Genomic DNA, 16992 nt, shown 5'->3' with positions numbered 1-16992 from the left:
AAAACGTGATTATTATTAATTAATAACTTCTATTAACACTGTCTGTTTCATAATTTTGAATAATTTAAGGTTGTAATTTTTAAAATAGATCCCTCATTTATTTTGAAGTTTGAATATACTAAGACAGTAGTAAAAAAAAGGGATAAAGGATATGAACATAAATAAACAACTCTGGAGGGATATGAACGCAAAATAACCCTCAATAAAAATGGAAGAAATCCTCGGACTCATCACTCCTCAGTCCTCCCCCCACTTCCTTCTTCCCAAGCGCTCTCCATTCGTCTCTTCTGGGAGGTGGAAAGAAGGAAGAAGAATCATAGTATTACGATGATGTGCTACGTGGGGAAGGCGACCAAGATCTTCTTCTTCGTGGTGGGGCTCTTGGTGGTGGCGGGCCTCATCGTGGGCTTCTCGGTCCTCCGCCGTGGGCCGGAGAGCAAGGCCCACGGATGCGAAGGAGAAGGTTGCAGGCCCATCTTGCCCTATCCGGTTCCGACCACCGACTCCGGCTCCTCTACCTCGCCGCCGCCTTTTCCAATGCCGATCCCGCCGTCGCAGCCGGTGGTGCAGGGCCCAGTCCTCTCCTAGATTCCGCTGCGATTAGATTTAGGAGTTGCTCAATTTCTCATTCTTTTTGGGCTTTTCTGCATAAGATGCAGCTACCTTTTAGTAATATTACTGGTTGGATTTATGTTTTAAATTTTCCCTAAAATGCCATTGCGGTAACTTTTCTTAATCAATGCCGTAAATTTTCTTTATCCTTCATTTTACTTTCCTGGCGCATTGATATGTTTTAGGGGCATTTTGGGAATAGGGTTGGTGTAATCTGGGAAGATCAAAATGGTGACAATTTCGAGGTTGGGGGGTTTCTTAAATGATGTATAGTTCGCTTAGTACAATGAGTCAATGACTGATGCTGGGATCTGTCAGTTTGAATCACTTCAAATAGTGCCAGATATTTTGATCTAACCAACCCCTTATTAATTATTACGAGTGTTATTATTATTATTATTATTAATTTAATTTAGAGTAAAGAAAAAAAAAAGAAATTCAAATTAATGGCATTAACTTTAGATTATAACACAAGAGTAAGAGTAAGAAACTTGGGCCTAAAATAAGGCCCAAGTCGCCACGTTCCAACTCGTAGACTCGACCAAACTGAGCCGAGAAGTCTTGGTATTTATTTTGTACGTATTTGATCCTCCGCCTCCCCGCAATCTCCCAATCCCCAAATCCCCAATCCTCGAATGGTTCCCCGTTGAAGCTAAAAGACGAGAGCCTTCGTATCGAGATATCCTGCGATTTCCCGTCCGGCGAAGGAACCAGAGATGGTTTCTCCTGAGAACTCCAATTGGGACTTCGATATCCCCCTGATCGACGATATGGCCGTAACCGGCGGTGATTTCTCCGCCCCGGGGAACGGGTTCTATTGGAACCCTGGGCCAATCAACGGGCCCCCCTCCGATGTCAGGTACGACCGGTTCTAAGATATATGGTTGGATCTTTTAGAATTATGGGATTGATTAGTTTTAGGGTTTGGTCAATGTAAAGGAGGGTCTTTTGATACCTTTCGCCCGTTCTTCTGTGGGATCTGGAATTTGTGAGCGATATTTGTTGGATTTCGTGTGAAATGGGGATTCCTCGTGCTTTAGATTTAAATTTGAAATCAAATAAGTTTTATTGAGATCTTGGAGCTTAAATTTGGGTCTTTGGAACCGGTTAAAGTTGTTTCCTTGGTTAAGTAGTGGGTAGTAAATATGTTGCGAAGAAGCTTGATTTGGAGAGGTTTTCTTGAAGTGCACTTGCCTTTGCTGTATACTTCATTGGTGTCCTAATTGAAAGAAGATTTTGACTGTTGGACAATCGAGGGATGATTTTAGAGTATGTCTATTTGTGTCTCTGGCTCCTTTTGGGTGTATTTGTCAGTTTCTCATGATCCATGCTGGTAAGAAGTGATTTGAAATGCTTAAGGTGGCTTCAAGAAGTTAACAAAGTTCGCTATTTCACAAGAATAGGGCTATCATAAATGCTTAACTTGAATGTTCTCATTAGGTTGTATTTGGATTTGAAAATTCCACAGTTTAGCTTCTTTTTGGAAGCTCTACTCCTTCCTTTTTCCATGCCATTGGATTGATCGCTTTTGGAAAGGGTTTTATCAATTTTGGAGATTGTGAGCTACCTAAGAAGATTGGTGATGCACATTCTTTGGTACATGTTGTGTATTGAAGGTCTATTAATTTTCTTGCTTTTCTTGACTCTGATTTGTTTATTGAGGGGTGAAATTTGTTTGCTAGCAATCAATCCTTGAAATGAAATCACACTTATATGCTTTTGTTAGTAGGGCATATAGCATTTCAACGTATGGTCTGACATATAGTTAATCAAAAGGCTGGTGTTTAGAAAATGTATTTGTAACTTGAATTTTTAGAAAGAGAAGTATGGCAATTTGATTGATCTTCCTCCTTAATATTATCCTAACATTTTAATACCGTTGAACCTTATGTTTAGAAACGAAGAACTAGGTGATATTACAAATTGAAGAAGGATAAATACCTTCCCAATGATTTGACACTTCCATTAACATAACGATCTTTCAGATATTTTTCTACCTTTTAACATGATTTGCTGAGTACTTTTGATTCCTGATACTAGACATTTGATTACATGGAGAACTTCAATATCATTTAATGAAGAATTATTTCTCCACATAAAGAAATTGGGTCTCCCTGGGCTACAGAAAATTGAGAAAGCTGCGTTTTATATGGAGTCTTGGTTCAAAACTCTATGAGGAGGACATATATTAACTTGTTTTAAATGATCCAACTTACTTTGAAGCCATATATATGGAAAATCCTTATAGCTTATAGCTTGGATACCAAATCTTCTGGTTATTTACATTCAATTAGTGTATTGTAGTAGAGGGAAAAAAAACCAGTATGGATAGAGAAGGAAAAAATTAGAGGAACTAGAAGAGGATAAGAGCATAGTTTGCCAAAATTTTAAATTTTTATAATATTACAATTACATCTTTCTAGCATCCTTTGTTCTGCCATTTAAGTAGGTTTATGTGAAGAGAAACTGAGAAAGTAATGAAATTCAAATTATAGCATTTGATTTTATATAAAATTAGCCATGTGCCGCAATACGGTCATACATGACAGTTGAAGCAGGTTGGTCATAGATCTAGTGACGTGCAAATTTGTTTCATTAGTCATTATTATGCAGTCATTTTCTTAGGAGTATGTGGTTGGCTAGAGCATAGTCCAACCTTGAGAAGTTCCCGGATTAGTATGCCTATCAGTTATCAACTTTAGAATCTTCCGGTGGTTTCTCTAAACACATAAGAATCCAGGTCGACTAGAAAGATGGTGTTTTCTTTAGATTATCAACCCTACTATTTCTTTTTCCTCTGTGATTAATGAATTTCTTTGCTTTGCATTAGGGCCAGCTCACTTAGGCTCGACTCGATAGGCTTATTTTAAATATAATATTTATTAATATTATATATATATATATATAATAGTTTTTGGTTCAGCTTGAATAGTTCTTGGCTTCATTTAAAGCTTGGTAACTTGGGCTTGGTCCGACTGGGCTTGAATACTAGATTTGGTTCAACCTAGCTTGAAAATAAACTAGTTTTAGGCTCATACTTAGCTTGACTTGAGTTGGGCTCAAAAATAGGCTCGAGCTCCACTTGAGCTCAGTCTGGCTCAGGCTGAGGTAAGCCGAGATTGAATTCCAAGCTAGGCTCAACTCATTTACACCCCTATGCACCTTAGCAAGAGACAATCTATAGCATATCTCTCATTGAATCAGATGCAACTATGAGCATCTCTCTCAGAGAGCCTTTCCATTTGTTCTTAGACTAAAGGGCATGCAATAGATTTGTTGATAACTGATTCATGCTTCTATTTTTGATAGCCATTTACAGACAAGTGCTTTTGCAATTTTACGCAAATAATAATGTGGTCATTTGCGTGTTGTTCTAAAAAAAATAGTACTTTTAAACTCCCTTCACTTCAAATTTATCTTTTTCACTATTCTAGATTAGAAAGGAAACATCAAATTATCCCTATTCTAGATTAGAAAGGTAACATCAAATTATTCCTATTCTAGATTAGATATACTATTCAAATTATTCCACATAAACTCAAATACTCAATTACAATTTTACCCTTGATTTAGCTAAAGTTATTTTAAAAATATTCTCCCCTCATACCATCCACCTATCTCATTTTAAAAAAATTTCCATTCAATTTTCTCACCTATCTTCTCTCATTGCATACTTACAAATATGCATTGGATACTTATAATAAATGAGAACATTTTAGTTTAAATTTATATATCATATCAAGGGTATTTTAGTCAATTTTTGCTCTTTATTTGTATTATACCTTAATTTTATGTTACATCAAAAATAATTGTTACACTATTATTCTAGATTATAAGTAAACGTTAGAATATCCTATCCTAAATCAGACGTATTATGAATAAGAATCTAAAATAGTTATTCTAAATTTTAATCTCAAAGTGAACGTGGCTTTAATGATAATGTTGATTTTATTCTAAAAATATTTGCATCAAATTAACTTAAGAGAACTAATGTGAGGAAAGGACTTTCATTCTCTGATACATGAGTCTTTTGGATGTGATGTTGTTTTTAACTTTTAGCAGTACAATTTGTCTTTTAGCAAGTCCCACTGCATTTTGGTACAATATATAGTTAGATTGAAATTTGGATACTTTGACGAACAGAATTAGAGTCTGCTTTCATTTGCATCAAACAAATGACATTGCCATACCAGCTGAAAAATTGCATCTAATTTGCAGATTACATAGTAATTTCCTTTTGTTTAACTTTACTTTGCATATTCTTGTTCATTAAACACCATTTCTTGATAGTTATTTTGGATGTTTTCGGCATTTGAAATATTTTTCCCCTTTTCAGTGCTCAAATAAATGGGTCCTTTGCAGATTCTGATTGTGCCAATGAATCCGGCTCCAATAAACGGTTTGATTTTCTTATATGTATTCTAAATATAATAGTCACATTTTCTCTAGTCTGTTTTTCTTGTTTGTTTTGACTTAGCATGTATGAGTTGTAGTGTTAGGTCGGAATCCTCCAGTCAACCAAGCTCAAAAGCTTGTAGAGAGAAATTGAGAAGGGATAAACTGAACGAGAGGTAATATTCCCCACATCTATATTTGCTACAACATGTTACATGATGTCTTATTGCACATTTTTCTTTACTAGATCATAATGATTCTGTTTATTTAACTTTTCCATAAGATTCTTGGAGTTGGGCTCCATTTTGGAACCAGGAAAGACACCAAAAATGGACAAGGTTGCTATCTTAAATGATGCTATCCGCACAGTGACTGATCTACGAAGTGAATCACAGAAGTTGAAGGATTCCAATGAGAGTCTCCAAGAGAAGATTAAAGAGTTGAAGGTAGACCTGAACTTATCTTGTATTTTGTCATCATTCTGTTATAATTGATCTGTTTGGGTAAAAATATTCTTACGGTAAAGATGGTGTAGCTTTCCTTTCTGAGTCTGTCTCACCATATATGGATGTGTAATATATTAAGCATATTATTGTGTTCTCTTGTTATACATGCTCTCTTGTATACTAAGGGATTCTGATAAAATTGTATCCACATAAAAACCTGCTTAATTATTGTGGTATCTTTTCTGTGGATTGATGTTGCATGTCGTTTTCTCATGAGTGCTTCTTTTAGGCTATTTGGCTTGTGATTCACTTCAAGAGATAACTTTAATGGATTTTGTGATGATATATGCTTCAGATAGAATGATAACTGGATTTTTTATTTTTAAGGTTTTTGCTTAAGTTGTATGGTGAATTGACATGTTGAGTAGATTGCTTGTGTGTCTGTTTGGCTACTCTGTTAATTTTCACTGTGACTCAATTTGAATTGTGTTTCTACTTCTGCACATGCTTATGAAAAATTTATTTTGTTTCGTCCAAATTTTTTGCAGGCCGAGAAGAATGAGCTTCGTGACGAGAAGCAGAGGTTGAAAGCAGAGAAAGAGAGCCTAGAACAGCAAGTAAAGATCTTAAATGCTCGAGCGAGCCTTGTAGCACACCCTCCAGTAATACCAGCTGCCTTTGCGGCCCAAGGGCAAACAGCGGGACACAAGCTGATGATGCCTGTCATTGGCTACCCTGGATTCCCTATGTGGCAGTTTATGCAGTCTACAGATGTTGATACATCTCAGGATGCTGAATCGCACCCTCCAGTTGCTTAAGATCATTGTCCATTAGCAGTCAATTGCTAATTTCTCTAGACTCATTTACTTCTGCAATGTGTAAGACAACATTGTCTAAATTTCATCTAAAGATTAGTTTGTGAGTTTCAAACTTTGAACTGAAGCTCTCTGGATGGATGACTTAATGGCTAATTGTACATTATTGTAAATAACTCAACCCTTATCATCGACCAATAATGCAGAACTTTTGAATCTCTAAAAGTGATAGCAGCTAGGTATGTTGATCTCTGAGACATTAACAGTTTTTCTTTCTAATCTTTTCTATTATCAAGTATTACAGGAAAGCAGTTCAGTCTTGGAAGAGGGGAAGGCACCATAGTTAATGTGATGATGCTGAATTAATAGGACTGTAGTTTGAGAAAAGAGGTGAGTAAAAGGCTTACATCAACTTTTGAGATCTTGGAGATTTAAACCATAGATGGCCGGTACCCGTACCGGTGGCATACCGGCACGTGATATGGGGGGTGCCATGGCACCCCTCTTAATAGTTTCGTCATTGATTTTGTCGTCGAGCTTACCGTCGTCATCGCTGTTGGCCTTCGTCGACGCTGTTTGTCGGAGCTTATGTCGGGTGCCCTAGCCGAGGGAGGGGAAGAAAGAGATTGAGAAAGAGAGGGTTTATCGATTAAAATTTAAGTTGCGGAGCGACGATGGCGACGGCCAAGTGGTACATTTTTCTCTGCTTTTTTTACGACAGGGCTGACAAGTGCGGACCGCAGGCTGGCTAGGCATTGATTTAATAAGTCACTGCAGATCATCTATATCGCATTGAGAAATTGGTTCACAAGTTGGAACCCTTTTACCTAGTACATTGACTTGTTTAAGAAGTATCCAATTAAATCATAAACTACTATGTTGCTAGGTTGGTAAAATTTATACTCTATATAATTTAGAAACACTTACATGACAGCAAAGATCTGCATGTTGGTGTTTCTGTCCGCTAAATTAAAGTTACTTGCATTTTTCTTTTATTTTCCTTCAAAGTGTATATGTAACCATTTCTTGCTTTCCTGAAAAGAAATTGCATAGGAAGTTATTATTATCAGTCTCATATAATCACAATGAACAAAGAATTGGAGATGATCTTATTATCTAGGACCTCGGGTACATAAGAGAGCAAAATTAAAATTCACAGCCTGGTGTACAAATCTCCGTCATGTCATATAACTCACAGAGCCAAGACCGTCACCACCATCACCCATATCCCCCAAGCAACCTGCCCCCACCGGCCAAGTCCGGCAGCCGCCGAAGCTTCCGGCGGTGATGCCGGTGCAGCTTCCACCGGAAACTCTGATGCTGGTGTCGCCGCTATCGAATCCGACGCCGGAGAAGGCGATGGTGAAGGAGGCAAGCTCTTCTCATGATGCTTTGAAGGGGGAAGAGGAGGAGAGGCTGCCGGCGGGGTTGCGACGGCCGTGGAGACGACGTCGACTTCCAGCTTCATCCCGGCGGCGCAGTGCCCCGGCACGCCGCAGATGAAGTATCTCTTCCCCGGGGCGGCGAGCTTGACGGTGGTGCTTCCTCCTGTGTATGAAGCTAATGGGCTGACGGCTGTGCATGCATCGTAGCTTGCTTTTGATACCTCAAGCACGTCATGGGATGCTTGGTATTTGAAAACTGTAGGAAAAAAATAATTAATTTAGACAATGTGGCTCATTTTGGATAAGTTCATCTAATTCAAGAAAAAACAAGAAGAAAGAATGCCAATTTAATTATGCGTGAATCTTTTACCATTGCAGATGTAGAAAGAGAAAAGTGCAGGCATATTCAATAGGTAATCCCAAAAAGTAACATAAACCATTTATATGATCAATGTATGAGATCTACAAGCACTCACTCAGGCTATCGCCGGCCGTGAACTTCTGGTTCGTCGCCCACGTCTTCAGGTCGGTGGCCGCGTCCCAGCTGCCGGTCGGCCCGCCGACCGTATAGTCTATGCTCATTGTTACCTGAACGAGAGCAAACACTGATGCAATGCAGATGAATGCTTTCAATGCTGCCATCTTTGCCAACACTTTTAAGACTATGAAAATAGTATTCTAGATAAGTTTGAGGTTATCACAAGGCTAATGGTGGTGGTATAAATAGAGGAGTTTGGAGAGCAATCTGGAGAGCACTTCTCAGAGCATAGACTGTCTAATAATATGACAGCCAGAGTCAGCTAAGAGTTGGTGGATTCCTAAGTTGGCCCAGAAAAGTTGGCAGATTAATGAGTTTAAATTTGAACACACCCATATTCCAGGTAAATGCCTTTGTTGACTTATAATATATACTAGTGCTACATATAAAGCCGTGTGAAGATTTGTATTAATTAAGATAGAAGGAAAGAGAGAGCTACATGACTATGAATAGTTCTTAAAGACTAACATCTGGTGTGAATATAAAAAAGTTAACCATTTCTCATGTGGAGTAGTTGTATTCATATGAAAAAGTTTCTATTATTTTATGTAGGCTAGCATGTGGAGTAGTTACTATGCATGTGCTTGCACAGCAGTATAGCTAATTGGTAGAAGACAAATTAATTAAGGAGAACTATTAATAATCTTAGGGCTAATTTGGATCTTAAGTAGGTTTCCTTGGGGATTTGGGATAAAAAAGAAATGGTGGAAGGCTTAAATTTGCATGTTTAAATTATAATGCTTCCACATGAGTGCATCTATTTTTATTTCTATTATGAGAATGAAATGTATATTCCGAAAAAGGAAAAAAAAAAAGAGTTAAAAACACTTTTTTTTTTTATCATTCATTAGCCTGAAAACTATATATGGGTTGGACAAAAGGTCAATTATCTTTAGATATAGAGGCACTTAGGCCCCACCGATAGTATTGTTGAGCTAGCAATTGAATCGAATTAAGTCACCAAACCACCAATTACGAAACAATTTCTTCACAATATTGTTTGGGGTTGAAGTTGAACCCATGACCTTCTCGGTCATGGGGTTGCTTCAAACCAAACGTTGCCGAGACTTACTTCTAAGTCACTAAATCATCAACCACGAAATAATTTCTCCACAATATTATTTGGGATTAGAGTTGAACCCATGACCTCCTTGGTTATAGGAAAGGTACCTACCAACTCTACTAGAGTGGTTAGTTGGTTCGAAAACACTATTTAGATGGAGTGATCAAGAAAGAGAGAGAAAAAAAAGGAGAAAAATAACTAAAAATAAGATAATAATAAATTTTAAATCGAGAAAAAGAGAAAGAAAGTGAAAAATATTCTCTGACTTCCATTTTTGCTTTTCTATTCTCGCAATAGAAAGAAAAGCAAAAAACAAATCTATTCCTCCTCTAATTTTCTCTTTATCTCCTCTTCTATCTTCTCCATCTAAACCCTGAGCAAATCTCCACTCAAAATTTGAGCCCATGATATTCAAACTAGTATATACCCAACTTTCTAAAATACAAAGAGAAAGAAACCTAAGAACAGCTCTCAAGATCACTCTCTGAGAACTGGGAAGCACATCCGCGTGCGCTTCAATCCTTTGATTCCGAAGCTAATCTCTCCAGATGCTTTGCAAGCCTTTATATACATGATTACAAGTACTTGGGCAGAGTCCAAAAATTAGTAGTACAAGATGTTAGTACAATGGTTCTAGTAAAGATGAAAGATTAGTAGAGTAAGAGGCTAGAGGTTTTGACTAAACTATCCCTCTTCAAAATTAAAAGATAGCGAAACAATAATTATGTGGAAACCGTTGATCCAATCAGCGACTTTTAAATATAAATTGCTTCACTGATGAAATCAATCGACTTTATAGAGAAACTTCTTTATTAGTCATTTTTCGCTTTCAAGGAACTTTCAAATAGAAGTCGCTAACTGAATCAACGACTTCTATTTAAAAACATTTAATATTTTTATAGAAATTACTGATTAAGTTAGGAATTTATTCCATCATATCTAGTCTCATACTTTCTTAGCTAAACTTCACTTTATAATACACTATGATAAATAAATAAATAATAGCTCCTCATCTAATAAATTGCAAATTTTCTTTTGACAGGTGAAAGAATGAAACACTCCTCGATATTTAAGTTTAAAATAATGATAAATTACTCTTATTTTCTTATCTCTCAGGCCAATCACTAGCATTATCATGTAGGGATCTTTTGCTTTTCTGATGACTTGCTGAGACACCTTCTCTTCCTCTTTCAGCATCATGACTCGCTTTACAAGCATGCAGGTGGTGATGGACCCTCTTCAGTGCTTCCTGACAGTGCCAAAGTGAGGTAATGCAGGAATATTAATTGGATCATGAAGGTGGTCATCTTGTTGCTATCATCAAGGCATGACTCTATGGCCATATGGGGCATGAGCACTTTTAAGCTTTTGACGACGACCACAGACCACTGAAGAGAGGAGGTAATGATTCCAATGTGGTGAATTACTTACTGTATGCCTACTGTGCTTCCAATGGTCTGATTGCTTCAAGGAGGTGGGACTCTGAAATTGAACCAATGCAACAATTATTGTGTATCTAATTAGGGTTTATATCGGCTTAGCTTCGGGTCGGGTTTAGGCCGAGCCAAGCCATACTTCAAAAGATATTATGTTATTGTAAGTCAGCCAAATAAACGCTTTATATGTTTATGAGTATTTTAATCTTTCGGATACTAGGTAGCACAGTTAATAACTATCCCTCATTGTTCAAAAAATTATACAAAGATCTCACAGTATAAGTTATGTTTTCTGAATCTCTACATTATCGTTTTTGTCTGAATCTAATTTCCGTTCTTCAATGACCTTTAGAACCATTTCGCTAAGAAGGCTACATTCATCTCTTTTCAAATCTTTCAAACTTGTATACCCCCATGTTCTTTTTACCCTTACACTCTTTGCCAGCGAGTTAAATGATATCCTCTCTTCTTCTCACAAACTCGTGAACTCTCTTCCTCACTTTTCTAGACAGTAAAAAGAATAAGAGAGGGATGACACTTAACACAAAATTAACTAAAGTTATCTTATTACCTAAAAACAATAATTTACTCTTCCAATTAGATAATTTTTTCTCTACTTTCTCAATTACTATCACGAGAGGGTCAAAAATTGAGCATCTTAGCAAAGTATTCTCTCCTCAGTGTTACTATCTAAATAAATCAAAGAGCTCTTCTCAAAGTTAATTTTAAGACTCGACACTACCTCCAAATAATATAGTATTTCTAACAAACAACATTTTGCATGAACATGGAATTTCATACAAAGTTTCTAACAAAAAAATGGCCTTATTCAAGGGTATTTGGGTCTACAATTGTAATTAACCGACAAGCCTAATGATCCTTAGCAAGCCGTTCGACATCGATAAAAGTTGAGAGAAATTATGTAGAATACCTGAGCTTAAAACACTTTCCTTTGCTATGGTTAATGCGATGCACACTTCAAAGGCTACAGATAGATAAATATATCTTCCCATGAACAACTCAGGCAAACTTACCATTTATTCTATTCACTTATGAGATGGATAGAAGCAACCGGAGACAGGATAGATGTAGATCCTATGTTCTTTAAGATCCTACCAATGAAACAAGTGTTACACACTCACGAAACATTACTACAGGGCCTTTTATAGCAGTACAGGGAAAGTACTTATTCATCTATCTATAAAGGTTTAAAACTTGATGATATTTTCTCATATCTGTTGCACCTATCTGGGTTCAAGTTCAGTAATTGAAACCTCATTTGGTGACATTGGTGCAGACCTGCTTGAGTTCTTGTTGCTTGTAATGCCATTCGTATCAGATGAACTTGTATACATATCTGATGGGATGCTGCTCTTTCTGATGCAAAATGCAGGTCTCGCTGGAGCTTCGAGTGACACGGTCTCGCTGCTAAGCATCACGACGACCGTGGACATGCTAGGTCTATCTACTGGGTCTTCCTGAACACACAGTAGTCCAATATGGATGCATCTGAACACCTCACTTCTTGGATAGTGGTTGCCCAAGAATGGATCCATTACCTCTGTAATTGTCCCTGATGTCCAATGCTCCCATGTCTGTATCATGTTTCAATAACTTTATATAAGTTATCACTTCAAAGAAGCATAAATGTTATTTCTACAAACTCTGAAAGTACTCACAAAGCTCAAGAGGTCTTCAGCCTGCTCAGAGTCAAAGTAACCACTATTTCTCCTTCCAGTCAAAATCTCTAGAACTAAAACACCAAAGCTGAATACATCTGATTTTATCGAGATATGCCCAAGCATCGCGTATTCTGGTGCCATATATCCGCTGCAATGACATCAACTTGTTAACATATAAATTTTAGTGATTAGATTGAGGATTAGCATTGAAGGTTGATACTTACAATGTTCCAACTACACGGCTTGTGATGCCTTGAGTTTGATCCCCTCCAAAAAGCCTGGCTAGACCAAAATCTGAAATCTTTGGACTCATGTCTGCATCTAACAGAATGTTGCTTGCCTTGAGATCACGATGAACAATTTTTACCTGCGAATCTTCATGTAGATAAAGTAGGCCTCGAGCAACTCCATTGATGATCTTAAACCGCTTTCCCCAATCTAATTCATGTCGTCTATCATAATCTATCATTTAAACATAACACATTTGGTTAGGCAACATATGTTTTTCAAAGGCATAGCAGATTAAATGGTCTATTGAATACACAATAATGTCAGAAAAGTAATACCAAAAAGAATGGTATCTAGGCTTCTGTTAGGAACAAATTCATAGACAAGCAACTTCTCTTGCGCCTCTAAGCAAACACCTAAAAGCCTTACAAGATTCTTGTGCTGAAGCTTGGCAACCAATATTAGCTCATTTTTCAGCTCTCCTACTCCTTGCCCTGAATGCCTTGATAGCCTCTTCACTGCTATCTCCTGCCCGTCAGGGAGCATTCCCTAAACAAATTAGAAGGTCAGCAGAAATTATATGTATATATGTATGTCACCAGTCTAAATCAAGGAAGAATGAAGATCAGCACTAATAATCTAAAATTGAAGTACAACTGTGCATTAAATTAACTATTTTGATACCTTATAAACTGCACCAAATCCCCCTTCTCCAAGTTTATTAACTTCAGCAAAGTCATCTGTTGCAACTCTTAATGTTGACAGATCAAGAAGCAGTGACTCAACATTTTCGATCTCCTCCCCATGAGTTCCATCTATTGAGAAGAGAGCAAACATCATCTCAATAGAATAAATAATACATATATTATAGTCCCAAGTATATTTATCGATGGGCTGTGTAGTTATAGTCAAAAACTGCAGATTTTATTGCTTGATTTATACTTGTTATCTTCCTCCCAAGCCATAGTCATGGAAATTTGATGCCATGATTTCAACTTTGTTACTAGTTGAAATTCTAAAATAAATGTCTTAATTTGATGCATCATACATATAACTTACATGGTAGTGCTATTTTTCTTGATGATCTTCTCTTCCTCCAGAAACATAAGCCAATCAGGGAGATCAGAGATAATGCAGTCCCTATAGGTATTGCAATTGCAAGAACTGTACCAGTGGAATTCTTCTTCCTCCCTGCATTTCAGTTAATCAATTACATTAATCATCCATCTGAATAAAAAATAATCTTATAACCAAAGGAAAATATGTGACCAACATTGAAAGCAACTATGCTCTGCCAGTGCATCTTTTCATTTATTTAGTCCTTTTCCTTTCAATTTTTGATGGAAATGCAGTAGTCAAAGAACAATCCATGAAACTTTATTCATCTCATGACTTTGGTAGTCAAAGAAGGATGTTCTTAGGAATTATTTACTGCAGATGTGACACCTTTTCAAAATGCAGCATTTATCATATATTAATAAGCTGCCTGGAAGTTGCCTCAACTATACTCTAAGAGAAAAAAATAATCTTCCTTTGGATGGTGGGTGGAATACATACATCAATTGACCATCATATGAAATAAATGAATAGGATTTCTGAATCATGTTGTTCATATTCTATCCAAGAATATTTTTCCTTCCAAAACATGCTGTAACAATTAGTAGTAGTAATTATAAAAGTAGCAATAATTGCACAAGCAATAATAATCATAAGAACAAAATATTATAATTGCCACTGCATTCTTCAAATTATTATAATGGCATTTTGTCAGTAAATTTAATTAATTACTGTTAAACATAACTTAGATTAAGGATTCCTTTGTATAAATTGTTTGAAATAATTCTAAAGCTATCTATTGAAAGATAAATGTTTTACACCCTAAACTTTAACAACCATGAATACTATAAATATTACTGTAGAAACTAATCATAATGGCAATTGTAAAAGAATGGAGAAAATTTCAGTGACAATTCCAGCATACTCTTCCTATATATGTCATGGTCAAGCTGACACTGCGAATATCTAAAATTGGAGGGGGTAATTGCAAAAATGCAAACAGAAAAATGAGAAATTAGTACTTCCGTTACCTTCTCCTGGAGAAGCCGGAGTCACTGGCCGAGGCACCGCCGGCGCCGGCGCCGGAGCATTATCCGCCGTAGGCGGCGTAAGCATCAACTTCGACACCCCATCGTAGAACGTATACACCTCGTACCTCACATTACATCTCACTCCAAGAATCCTCGCCCCTTGCCTCCCACTAAAATATTGCGGTACCAGTTGAATTAAATTCGCCAAGCATTGCCTACACTCCTGATCGGTCAAATCCGGCGTGCACTGCTCCAATCCATAGATCGTAGGAAACTGCTGATCGAACGCAACCTGCGCCGTCGAGTACTTTAACTTATCCGAGGAGTTATACGCGGCGGAGTCTGCGGTCTTGTTCATGAGATAGCCGACGAGCTCGTCGAATCTGGTCGGGTCTGAAACATTGTTGACGTTATAGAGCAAGAGTTGATCAGAATTGTCGGTGGACGAGAGGAAGATTTGATTGGAGTAGCGGAGGAGGCAACGGTCGTAGTAGATGGCGACGGACTTGTAGTAGGGGCAGAGCTGAGGGGCTTCTTGGATGGCGAGTTCCAGGCAGGAGAGGCAGGAGGAAGAGTTGGTGTCGCCGCGGCAGAGGGCGAGGGCGGACACTAGGTTCGGGGTGGAGCCGAAGGAGGACTTGGCGAAGCCGGAGGAGCGCGAGGCGTTGGCAGGGAGGGAGGAGAGGATCTGGTTGAGATTGGTGGCGTAGGTGCTGTTGGCTGTGTAGTTGCCGGTGCTATCGCAGATGTGGTAGGAGGTGTCGGCGGCGGAGGGAGATGAGTGGAGGAAGAAGAAGAAGAAGAAGAGGAGGAGAGGGACGGACATGGTGATGGTGTTTTGTTTGAGGTTGGACGTGGGAGTAGGAGGAGGAAGAAGAGAGGTGAAGACTTGTTTTACTGACGCAATTATGCTCGACGGAGTGGAGGTGTGAAACGCAAGCAAGCAATACTTCGAGGAAGGCAGACATTGATGGTTGACTTAGTCAACCAAATTTATTTACAGATTGAACCACACATTCACACAATTTACGAATACCACCAGTATTTGTAGCTCTTTCGACACGTGGTTTAATCTATAAAAAATAATTCACCCAGCTGACCAAAGTCTACCATCATCAAAAGACTCTCCGGCGTAAATATTTATAAGGAGTTTTCTATATAAACTTATTTATCACTATACCCCACCCTTTAAACTTAATATTAAATTAACTCTCTTTCGGCCACGTCACATTTTAAGTCATAAGCTACCCATAGAATCGCTAAACTATTCAACAATTTATTTCTACTCTCCATCATCTAAGAAAAACCACTTTGTATCCCAAAAGATATATCTGTTTAGTATTTTAGTTCTATTACAACAAATAAACTGTTGGAAAATTCTATCTTTTTTTTTTAATTTGAAAGAAATTCAATGGTTTTGTAATATATAACTCCTTGTTTGGTTAACAACCAAATATAATTTTTTTTTATATCTTACCAAGTTAACTCTTTAAAAAATTAAAACTAAAAAATAAGACCAACTAATCAAGTTTACTAAGCAATTTATGATATGATGATATGATGTATAACATGATAATACAAACCTATTTGGTATTAAGTTTGAAAACGGACCAGATACAGAAATAAGTTTATAAGGATTATTTTAGTTAAACTTGATTAGTTGGTCTTATTTTTTAGTCTTGATCTTTTAAAAAGTTAACTTGGTAAGATATAAAAAAATTAAGTCTAAGTTCTAAACCTATTCTGAACTATATGCCCCTCTCTGTTTTTTGCTTGGAATCCTCTTACGCTGAATCCTTTTACCACCGCCCTTACTGTAACATTCCAATACCGCCACGTGACACTCACGTGAGGATCACATGGGGATTTAGAAACTTGATAACACGTCATCAGAACAGGGATTCCAAATAAATTAAACAAAAACAGGGAGCCTATGTCACAACGATCTATCCAAAATACAATAGAAACGAGTGAACATCCCTGACAAAGGGGTACACGCTCGAAGTCGCTACAAAATGGGGACATAGATCCCTGAATATAGGTTCAGAAATAAACATGAAATTAAAAAGCCTATCACCCTACTAGCTAGTTACTACCAGGCCTCCCACTAGGGTATAAGTCAATTGGCATCCAATGTCAACACGAAATAAGCCTAACGCTCAGCAAGTAGTAGTATCCCTTATTATTTATTAGTGATAATATCATAGACTCAAAATAAGATACAAGAAAGTGTGTTATATAAATCAATATGCATCATAACATGGAGTATGCATGTCCATAACCAGCAAACATGGTCCAACAAGAT

At 37.4% G+C, this 16992-nt stretch overlaps 3 protein-coding genes across 3 annotated transcripts; 1 reads left to right on the top strand and 2 right to left on the bottom strand.

Moving 5' to 3' along the window:
- The first annotated feature begins 1188 nt into the window (after positions 1–1188).
- LOC140758858 (transcription factor ILR3) lies at positions 1189–6493 on the top strand. The gene is made up of 5 exons (XM_073095226.1): positions 1189–1471; positions 4949–5011; positions 5106–5183; positions 5291–5453; positions 6002–6493. The coding sequence occupies exons 1-5, from the start codon at positions 1329–1331 to the stop codon at positions 6269–6271; spliced, it is 717 nt and encodes a 238-aa protein (XP_072951327.1). The 5' UTR covers positions 1189–1328; the 3' UTR covers positions 6272–6493.
- Positions 6494–7345: 852 nt separating this feature from the next.
- On the bottom strand, positions 7346–8410 carry LOC140759343 (uclacyanin 1-like). Its single transcript, XM_073095877.1, has 2 exons — positions 8130–8410; positions 7346–7909 (listed from the first exon to the last, which is right to left on the bottom strand). Exons 1-2 carry the CDS (start codon positions 8293–8295, stop codon positions 7461–7463), a joined length of 615 nt encoding a protein of 204 aa, XP_072951978.1. The 5' UTR covers positions 8296–8410; the 3' UTR covers positions 7346–7460.
- A 3288-nt stretch (positions 8411–11698) lies between these two features.
- On the bottom strand, positions 11699–15644 carry LOC140759519 (cysteine-rich receptor-like protein kinase 6). Its single transcript, XM_073096100.1, has 7 exons — positions 14688–15644; positions 13660–13791; positions 13285–13415; positions 12939–13149; positions 12597–12834; positions 12370–12520; positions 11699–12285 (listed from the first exon to the last, which is right to left on the bottom strand). Exons 1-7 carry the CDS (start codon positions 15511–15513, stop codon positions 11935–11937), a joined length of 2040 nt encoding a protein of 679 aa, XP_072952201.1. The 5' UTR covers positions 15514–15644; the 3' UTR covers positions 11699–11934.
- Positions 15645–16992: the final 1348 nt, after the last annotated feature.

The sequence above is a fragment of the Typha angustifolia genome, chromosome 4 (assembly GCF_048772165.1).
Source record: "Typha angustifolia cultivar Huaian chromosome 4, ASM4877216v1, whole genome shotgun sequence".
In the NCBI taxonomy this organism is placed as follows: Eukaryota; Viridiplantae; Streptophyta; class Magnoliopsida; order Poales; family Typhaceae; genus Typha; species Typha angustifolia.
The sequence above is the reverse complement of the archived record's forward strand: the minus strand, read 5'-3'. Positions and strand labels throughout refer to the sequence as shown.

Excerpts from the sequence above, each read along its gene's own strand:
- LOC140758858 (XM_073095226.1), top strand. The coding sequence starts at position 1,329 with ATGGTTTCTCCTGAGAACTCCAATTGGGACTTCGATATCCCCCTGATC. Across the intron at positions 1,472-4,948 it reads GGGCCCCCCTCCGATGTCAG|TGCTCAAATAAATGGGTCCT; the intron begins GTACGACCGGTT and ends TCCCCTTTTCAG. Across the intron at positions 5,454-6,001 it reads AGAAGATTAAAGAGTTGAAG|GCCGAGAAGAATGAGCTTCG; the intron begins GTAGACCTGAAC and ends AATTTTTTGCAG.
- LOC140759519 (XM_073096100.1), bottom strand. The coding sequence starts at position 15,513 with ATGTCCGTCCCTCTCCTCCTCTTCTTCTTCTTCTTCTTCCTCCACTCA. Across the intron at positions 12,521-12,596 it reads AGCCGTGTAGTTGGAACATT|CGGATATATGGCACCAGAAT; the intron begins GTAAGTATCAAC and ends ATGTCATTGCAG. Across the intron at positions 12,286-12,369 it reads CTGAAGACCTCTTGAGCTTT|ACATGGGAGCATTGGACATC; the intron begins GTGAGTACTTTC and ends AACATGATACAG.
- LOC140759343 (XM_073095877.1), bottom strand. The coding sequence starts at position 8,295 with ATGGCAGCATTGAAAGCATTCATCTGCATTGCATCAGTGTTTGCTCTC. Across the intron at positions 7,910-8,129 it reads CACGGCCGGCGATAGCCTGA|TTTTCAAATACCAAGCATCC; the intron begins GTGAGTGCTTGT and ends TTTTTCCTACAG.